This window comes from Scleropages formosus, chromosome 14 (assembly GCF_900964775.1).
Source record: "Scleropages formosus chromosome 14, fSclFor1.1, whole genome shotgun sequence".
NCBI lineage: Eukaryota > Metazoa > Chordata > Actinopteri > Osteoglossiformes > Osteoglossidae > Scleropages > Scleropages formosus.
In genome coordinates, this window is record NC_041819.1 from 8,891,852 (window position 1) to 8,901,103 (window position 9,252).

At 40.9% G+C, this 9,252-nt stretch overlaps 1 protein-coding gene across 2 annotated transcripts; it reads right to left on the bottom strand.

The window, feature by feature from the left end:
* Positions 1 to 904: 904 nt before the first annotated feature.
* On the bottom strand, positions 905 to 8,796 carry LOC108920508 (short stature homeobox protein-like). Of its 2 annotated transcripts, none has more exons than XM_018729289.2 (5): positions 8,447 to 8,796; positions 6,863 to 7,074; positions 3,988 to 4,045; positions 3,590 to 3,678; positions 905 to 2,392 (listed from the first exon to the last, which is right to left on the bottom strand). In XM_018729289.2, exons 1-5 carry the CDS (start codon positions 8,694 to 8,696, stop codon positions 2,144 to 2,146), a joined length of 858 nt encoding a protein of 285 aa, XP_018584805.1. In that variant the 5' UTR covers positions 8,697 to 8,796; the 3' UTR covers positions 905 to 2,143. The 2 variants fall into 2 exon arrangements, with proteins under 2 accessions (XP_018584805.1, XP_018584806.1); XM_018729290.2 differs by having other exon boundaries at positions 905 to 2,396; positions 3,558 to 3,678.
* Between the last annotated feature and the right edge of the window lie 456 nt (positions 8,797 to 9,252).

The window sequence follows — 9,252 nt, forward strand, 5'->3', positions numbered from 1 at the left end:
TCACTGTGCATTTTTGTAAAAAAGATGTGATTACGAAATATTAAGCTTTATTATTATGATATGTTGTTTGGAAAAAAGGAAGCTGTGCAGCAATTTGCAAGGCAGTTTACCCAGGTGTTGTTTGACCATTATGTGGTTGTGCTAAAAAAGTTTGTTCTGTCTTATGTACACGACTGCAGTGCACAAAAATATTTAGTATTTAAACAGTGTGTTTCCATACAAATACTTATGTGCATTTTGTTGACCATTTTCTCACAAATCAGGCTGAAAGCTGTCCTATATCTTTTATGCCTTCCACTCTTTCCATCGACTTATAGCTTTTTATTAGCATTTTGACATTTGTTCCTCTTTTCATGTCATCTTGTACTAGGAGCTGAAGACTCATAAATCTATACATGTACACCAATGCAATAATATAGCATGACAATTAAAACTATAAAATATTGCATATCAGTAAAAAAAATTTTACGTATTAAAAATGTGGTACTTTAAGTACACAAATGGTATGCAAACTTACTTGAAGATCTGATTCCATTCAGCCACAAGATGTAAAGGCTGTTTTCAGAGTATCTTTTTTTGATATTGTTACTGTAGAAAAATATTTTACAGAGCAGTAAAAAAATAACATAGATGAGCAACAGACATCAAAAAGTGTGAAGAAAACTATAAAGGAAATTGTTTATGAAGAAATGTAACATCGTAACGATTTATTGTTAGAGGTAGATCACATTAGGATTCTTAGCTCAAAGACAAGTCAGAAGCAACAATAGTGCTTTTATTTTAAGAACAGTTTGTAACAAAAATAATTTCCTTCAAATTAATTTATGGAAAGGTTTATACTCTGTTCATACGGACACATTTTTAGCCTTCGTGTTGTACTACAAATAGGACAAAATTTTCTGTTTGCTTACGTGTACCAGTATAAAGCATGCATTAGCTGTGGGGAAAGATGTAATCGAGGGTATCAAAATACATTTGTAATCTTTCCACTCATTAAATATTACAAAAAAGAAAAAAATAAATAAATAATTTCATCCATGTCAATACTGCACACAAGTAATTGTTTCAGATCCTGTCCTCTACTGTTTGGTGAAATTAAAAGTGCTTTTTTGTACCTCGGCAAGGTATCATTTTTAATGTATAAAAAATTACATTGGAATTCCATAAAACTTCAGGAACTGTGGCAGGTAACGATTAATGAATTGAATTCATTCTCAAAAAATAATAAGACCATTACATTTTATATTTACAGTATTGCACTTAATTGGACAATTGCATTGCAGTTCCGCTACTGCTTCTTGTACATTGTTAATTATAGTTACCCTTTATCCGTTTTTGATATCAAATGCTATATATTCATTGTTTTCCCTTATTTAGAAGTAACAGCTGCTTGTTAGCATAGTTTGTAAACAATGTGACACAGGACTGTGAGTGCAAATAGTATTCTCACCTCCGCTCCCTGGATGGAGCACTTTCACCAGCAAAGGACAAGATCAATTCGTCCAACCGAGTCATGCTCAGCAGAAAAATACACCAAAACACAAATTCCCTTCAAACATTGAGAATTTGCTCTCCGGTCCTTGTGTGTCTCATTTTTTTCATTTTAATTCAACCCCATGGCGCCAGCTGGTGCCAAGGACAATAACAGTGCTGGGCTGTCAAACGTAAGCAAAAAAAACTGTTCGGCACAGTAAACCTAACACAGTCTTCACTTCCTTCATACAAGTGCACTCGGCAGATGCAACGACACAGTGGTTGGAGGCCAGTACGAAAAGTTTCACAGAGTTAAGAGCCCTACGCCTTTCCAATCAGACAAGCTTTCAACAAGCGTCAGTAATAGTCTACTTCTGCTGCACTATTTCTTGCCGCTTTTAAAGTATATTGACTATCCAAAAGGTTCTGACTAGACTCAGTCCTGTGACACGTGGCTGAAACAGGCCCGGTAAAAGTCCAGAGAGTAAAAGGCCATTTCATTGGTGTTTGCATTATCTTCTGCCTTCTACAAGTGGATGATTTGGCAACTGGTTCTTCGACCATTGGATTTGTTTGGTTGTATTTCGCTCTAGTCGCAAGCGTCACGGGCTTCAGAAGCTCAGACTTGCACGCGGAGCAGTCATCGAAGTATCGGAGGTGTCCGCAGCTGTCAGAGACCCAACGCCTCGGCGTGTTTCCTTGCTTTGAGCCGAAGATCGGCGATGCTCGAGTTCTTGCTGTTGCTCTTGGCCACGGCTGCCGCCGCTGCCGCCGCCGCCGAAGCCGAATCAGCTAGGGACGCAAGTGGTAGTCCAAATGGCGGAGGCGGGAACATCAGGTAAGGGCCATGAGCAGTCAGGTGAGGATGCAAGTGTGGGTGGGAGTGAGCAACTCCTTCCAGCTGTAGCTGAGCCTGTACCTGAGCAAAAATCGATACAGAGTCAAACCGATTTGTAGCACTTGTTGTAGTACCACAGTATCTTAAAGTCTGATACATGTCACTTTCAGGTAAAGCGACTTCTGTTTCATATCTTAAATGAAGTCATGAAAAGATATCATGTATGGGAATTAATACCGAAATACATCAGTACCTCGCTCGCTCACTCGCTCACTCAGCAGCTACTGTAAAAGATTTTTCCATAAAATACTTTTTAGCATTTTAGATAATAGAAATCATAATAACAGAATTATAACCAGCAACTATTTTCGTGTAACAGTGCGTAATTTCTATTCACAGCATTGACACATTTATGCAGCTCATTTTATTCTGCTTCAGTGCATTTTACATCCTTAAAAGGAAACACCATATCACACTAGTCTGCATTTTTATAGAATGCTAGACAAAATATGTAAAACATTTATAACAGTGTGTGACACCTAAGTGTTGCAACAACAGGTGGTGAACATCTGCAAGACACAAAACGCAGTTCGCACTTTAAAGTAAAACAGTCTTTACACCGCAACTGAATTAGTATGTACAAATCCTTATTTTCATATTCCTTTTATCCCCTTGAGCTTTCTTGTCCAGGCCTAATTAGGAGCACTTTCTAAGTGATCTACACATATCCACACCAAAGGACTCATACATCTCACAATATCTCTAATCTTGCATATGTCTGCTAGTCCCTGGGGTCATAGGTTGAACTATGAATGCTTGCCTTGATTTACACTTCAGCGATGAATACAATACAACACCACCATAGTGACAAAACTCCCATATTTTTCAGCATTTGAAGATCGAGCATGGATGAATTTATACCATAGCTGTATACACACACTGTGTGTGATCCAGCACCGGCCAGCAATGTCCACAAACCACAGCAAAAGTGCCTAAAATAAATTTTTGGCAAGTCCAGTGTTTTCCTTATATTTTGGGGTTTTCCTTATTTCCTGAGTTCTGAAGCATTTTTAGCTTTAAACATGCAAATTAGCAAAGTGTACACAACACTGTGCACACTCATGCTTGATTATTTACACATTAAAAGCTTATGCGGTTCACGGTCACCGTGCACATATAATTTTGCCTCGTTTAGAAAGTGACCGTTGCATTTAAAGGCTGAAGTCAAATTAACTAGTACTCCGCAAATATCAAAAATCCGAGCGTACAGAAAACTACCTGCTGAAAAGGCATCCGGAGAGCACCCATGTTCACATAGGGAGCAACTCTGCAAGCATCCAAGTGGCTGTCAGTGCCCAGGATTACACCTGGGAAAAGTGACAGTTATCAGCTCACAGATACTGTACGCTTTGAGTTCTCCCACAGTAAAACGAGAATTTTTAGTAATACACTGCATGTTAGGCAAATAAGCTCTAAGTCTTAGACTATATCTTAATAGAAGGCAATGTTTTAACAGGCATTATTCAGGGAATACAGTGGCTCAGGTCTAAACTTTAATATTATTTCAATGAGATTTCTTATGTGTGTGATATTATTTATCATATTAGTGTATAATATGTATCATATTATGTAGTCAGAATGATCACACTGAATTAATATTGAAAGACATGACTTACCTTTGTGCATTTGATTTTCTTGTTTTCGGCACTTAGCTCTTCTGTTCTGAAACCAGACCTTTAAAAAAAAGAAAGACACTGAATGTGAAACTTAATGACGTAACAAGATTTTTAAAGATATCTCAGTGACAGTATTGCATTAATACACACACACACACATTTTCAGAACCGCTTGTCCCATACAGGGTCACGGGGAACCGGAGCCTACCCGGCAACACAGGGCGTAAGGCCAGAGGGGGAAGGGGACACACCCAGGACGGGACGCCAGTCCGTCACAAGGCACCCCAGGCGGGACTTGAACCCTAGACCCACCGGAGAGTAGGACTGCGGTCCAACCCACTGCGCCACCGCACCCCCTATTGCATTAATAAAAATGTGAAATTTCTTTATCCAAATAGAAGGTATATTCTTTAGAAAAAAAATATGTTGCTATTATTTTCACATTTACAGCATTTTAATGCACTTTTATATATTTATATATGCAGTATATAATTTAAACAATAGAACATTATTGGGCCTTACAAAAACTTGCGTATTGTGCTGTGTCACAACATGTCCAATTAATCATTTGCAAAAATGAGTGTCATAGATATACCTGCAAGTCAAACAACCACCAAAAACCCCACACATGTTCATTTTAATTTTGCACTTGAGTTTTGCTCCCCTTTCTCAGTATATCTGGCAGAGTGAAGCACTTCGACTCAGACTCAGTGGTTCGTCTTTTTCCCTAAAATCATCCGCATCAAATGAACTGAGGCTTCACTAGTAAAACTGGGCCAGAGTAACACAACTGTTTTCACACCTTTTATACTTTTCACAGCTATAAATCTTTTAATAGCTGTAAATAAAGTGGCTTTAAGTGATCGTGGCGTTTTAAAGTTGTAAATTACAAGCTGTTACTACCAACACCAAATTTAACAATTCCGTTATTTCTAATTGCAGCTATAAAATTACGATACTACCAGGACAATTCACAATTTATTGCATATTAGATTTTCTTTGCCTATAGTACTTTTTTGTAGCCATATAAAAATCATTTTATATGCAGTCTTGCGTTTCTGTAGTATACTACTAGCCTCATTTTATATTGATTTTTATTAAAGGCGATAAATATAGTAATCTTAATCTTAATCTGAGCTAATCCCATACCAGCCTGAAAAAAACAAACTGGTGGTAATTTCATATCTACTTGGGAGTCCATGTGTCCCACAACTTGGTGGTTTTAAAAGTCCAACATGTGTCGTTGTGTGGTGATAGTATAGCCTGTAGACACGCAGTAATATCAGACATGTGACGTCACATATTTCAGAATTCACTTTGAACGGATTTATTAACGAAAGAGTAGGTCGACGTAAAATAGCGCAGCGCTTCAAGGCTTGAAAACACGAACGCGCAGCTCGAAACTACACAATACAAATAAGAAATACACAAAATATTTCTGCGAGTTACACCCCATCGCTTGTGTTTATTATGTGCTGGTAGCGTCGTGGTTAGAGCTGCTCCCTTTGGTTTGGACTCATAGGTTCGAGTCCCCCCTTTGGCTGTGTAGCATCCCAGAGCAAGGTACTTACCTAAATTACTCCAGTAAAGTTACCCAGCTGTGTAATTGGATAAATAGTTGTAAACTCCTAATAATTGTAACCTTAACATTGTAAGTCGCTTTGTAGAAAAGCATCAGCTAAATGAATAAAATATAATCCGAGACAAGTGGAGTTTCAAAAGCACGTTTTCGGTAAGAATGGGTGTAATTCGGGGTCCGTCGTGTAGGGTGTGTGTCTTCCAAAAAATACTTTATGATTCAAGGCCCGGCTTTAGAGTAAAAATTCAAACGATTGCCCGTTTATTGCGTAAAATACATTAAGAAATAAAAGGAACGCGAGCCGATATGTTTCGTTCGCGCAGTTTTAAATCCGTCTCTCAAGAAAATTGACCTCCTCAGTCAGTGAAAAAGTCTTCTTTTGTTCTAGAAGGGCGGTTTGTTTAATTTAATGAGAAACAGATTTATATTAATCAAGCTGAAAACCATAGCTCCAAAATTAATAACCTCTTCGGCACTTTATCAAGGCAAAGCCACGGGATATTTGCTTAAGTTTAAATGTCAATATGTGTTATATTTTTCATCGCAAACGGAATCCGTTGTAAACGAAATCCGTAACATTAAACTGAACTGAATTATGACGTTTATTAATTCACATGATACGGAGCTGTTATGTAGGTCTAATTTAGACACGTGGGAAACCGCTTGTGTAAAATGTTTAAATTCCAAACGTTTTACTTGTCCTGCTATTTGTCCATTGATCCACCTATCTATATGTCTTTTGTTCATTTTATCTTCTGCTTTCGTGATTTTTCAAAAGTTCTTCGGCAATTTTTTATTCTTTTCAGTGCATTATAATTTTTGTGCTGATGTTATGTGCGATATACCGGTCTGTTTATTTAGCGGAACCATTTAGAATACCCTGCGTGATATCCTGCAACATAAAAAATACATTCTACATTCGTATTACACGAACTATGGACTGCAGTTCTGGACAAACGCTTGCTTGCATTTAAAGATTTGTGCAGATGGGGAGACAAAAAAAAAAAAAAAAAAACGCGTAATTTATGTGGAAAACAACCCGAACTTTACCTGATCCTGCAAGTGGACTGTGACTGTTTTCTTCGACCATATTATTACTATTGTTTTTATATACAGTAATTTATGCCTTCGTTTGTCTGAGTCCTTCGCGCGGAGGGAATTACGATGTAAGTGAAAACTCTTACTGCGTGAATTCAGGGTCCCAAGCAAGAGCCGCTATAGCAGGAAGTGGGATTCGAACCTGCAACCTTGGGTCTACGCGGCCTTAGCCACCACCGCGCCCCCTGCTGCGCTCACCTGGACCCGGGCTTCGGAGAGCCCCAGTCTCTGGCTCAGCTCCTCTCTCATGAAGGCATCGGGGTAGTGGGTCTCGTCGAAGAGCCGCTCCAGCTCGTTCAGCTGCTCCAGGGTGAAGTTGGTCCTGCTCCGCCTCTGCTTCAGCCGGCCGTGGGCCTCCTCCTCCTCCTCCGACTTCACGTCCTCTTTCTTCTCCTTGCATTCGTATATCCCTGCGTGGACGGAGTGCATCGTGGATGCCGCGCGTGGACACCGCGCCCCGCCGTCGCGACCGAGCGGCCCTCGATAATAGCAAATACTGTACTGCGCTCGGTGTGTGTAGCGGAGCACTGAGTTTGCCGTGATTTAATAGCAATAACCGCTTCTTCATCATGCAAACTTTAAGTCGTACTTGTTATACGACTAAAGTAGCACAAAAGGTACTCATGATGAATACCCTAATAATATTGTTGTTGTTAAAATTACTACAGCAGTGCATTTGAGACAGTTACTAAAATAAACGAGTACAGTTATGCGATATACATACTGATACTCTGAGAAGAATTCTCATTTCGAAGTGCACTGATACACGGTACAGAATACGCAAAACAGTGATATACAATAATTTATTGATTTTTTTTTTTAATTTTAATTAGTATTACATTAACAGTTACGCACTTAAGTCATGATTTCTACCATTTGTCCTGGTCCATTAAAAGTCCCTTAAAATCTAAATTAAACTTTAAGCAATTTGCTGTAGAACACTAGTGTAACAGTTTTTACTTACTTTTACAGGCTACCTTGAACATTTTTAAACGTACACACTGTGTGCGCCCTGGTAAGCCAAGTAAACGAGTACACCTACTTCACAATTACTTATGGTCAACAAAATAATAGATAACGGGTATTGTTTCCTTGATATGAAAAATCCTTCTGCTTTAAAACGTCTAATGAATGAAGTAATTGAAAGTAAAACAGTCTTCAGTGGTTACTGTGAAGCTACTCAGCAATGAGAGCTGATGTGACCCTTCGCTGATGGCCACAAACGCGTGTAAACTTGTGCGCAAAGGGACACACATTTAAACCATTAGGTCTGCCGATGATTTATCGCAATGTTATGTTAACGCGGTACTGTAATGACATTATTATAAAAACCCCGACGCCCGTTAAATCAGCGCGTAATGACCATTCCTTACTCTAAATGTTAGCATTCCTAGGGTTTATGTCTGCGGTATGTCATTAATTAAAACTGATTATTCGCCTCTCTGAACGTTTCTCAGCGCGGCGCAAGTGTAACTTTTTGGCGAGACTGAGAGTGAGCGCTCGAGGCCTGCGCTCCACGGTCTCACACTCATCCTTCGGTGTCAGTGAGTGATCAACTTTAACACACCACGTCTTCTAGAAGATCTCAAAGCTTAATTAACGCGGTCCCGCAGCAGCAGGGACTCGGGCCGCGGCTGCGTGCAACGCGCAGTTACCGGGGACGGGGTCTCGCGCACTCGCTCCCCGCGAGCGGTTTAGCGCGGGCGCGCGCGCGCGCACGAAGCGAGCAGCCACGCGGTGAAAACGCTCGCCGTACGACGAAAAAAGCAGCTGCGGACATACCTTCGGCAGCCCTTGCGACACGAAACTCCCTCAGCTTGTCTTTCGGCAGCTCTGCGTGGTCTTTGCACGCGTGCACGACGCAGCGGTCGCTCGCGTCCGTGACGCCCTTCGGGTTCAAGTCCGGGCTCGCGAGGTCCGTGGCTCGCGCCAAGCCGCTCTCCAGAACTTCCCGGTACGAGATCCCGTCCTGACTGCTCTCTTTGGTCTTCTGGTCGAAGGATTTCGAAACAAAAGCTCGGAGCTCCTCCATAGCGCTTCGCGGGACGGGTCCTGATCATAAAATCCACTCGGGACGTGCGCGGACGTGTCCTCTCTCTCTCCCTCCTCGCAGCCGCCGTGTTTCTGGGATGTTCGGGGTGGTTACATCTGATCTCAAGTCTGTCTTTTTCACAGCACTCTATTTATACGTGGCCACCTCGGCCCGGCCCCCACATCCATGTCTGGAGCCATTAAACACAGCAGAGCGACTCAGCTCCCAGGAATGAACCTGCAGCACGCTGTCTCCATAAATCATGATTTGCATTATTATTCTTATTATTATTAGTAGTAGTAGTATCCCAGGCTTACGTGCCTTAATCGTGTGTCCAATAACAGCCCTAAACAATGAACTTCAGGATAATGGACCCATGATTTTATGCAGGAGTGTATTCTTGCTGTTTCACTTCAGTACCTTGCTCCAGGGTACTGCAGTAGGAAGGGGGTTCGAACCACGGACTCTTATGCTGCGAGGCAACAAGCTGGACGCGACCCGGAGCGCGCGACTCAAGTGCGTTAATCAAGAACGTGTTAATCAACAGAGCACAGCA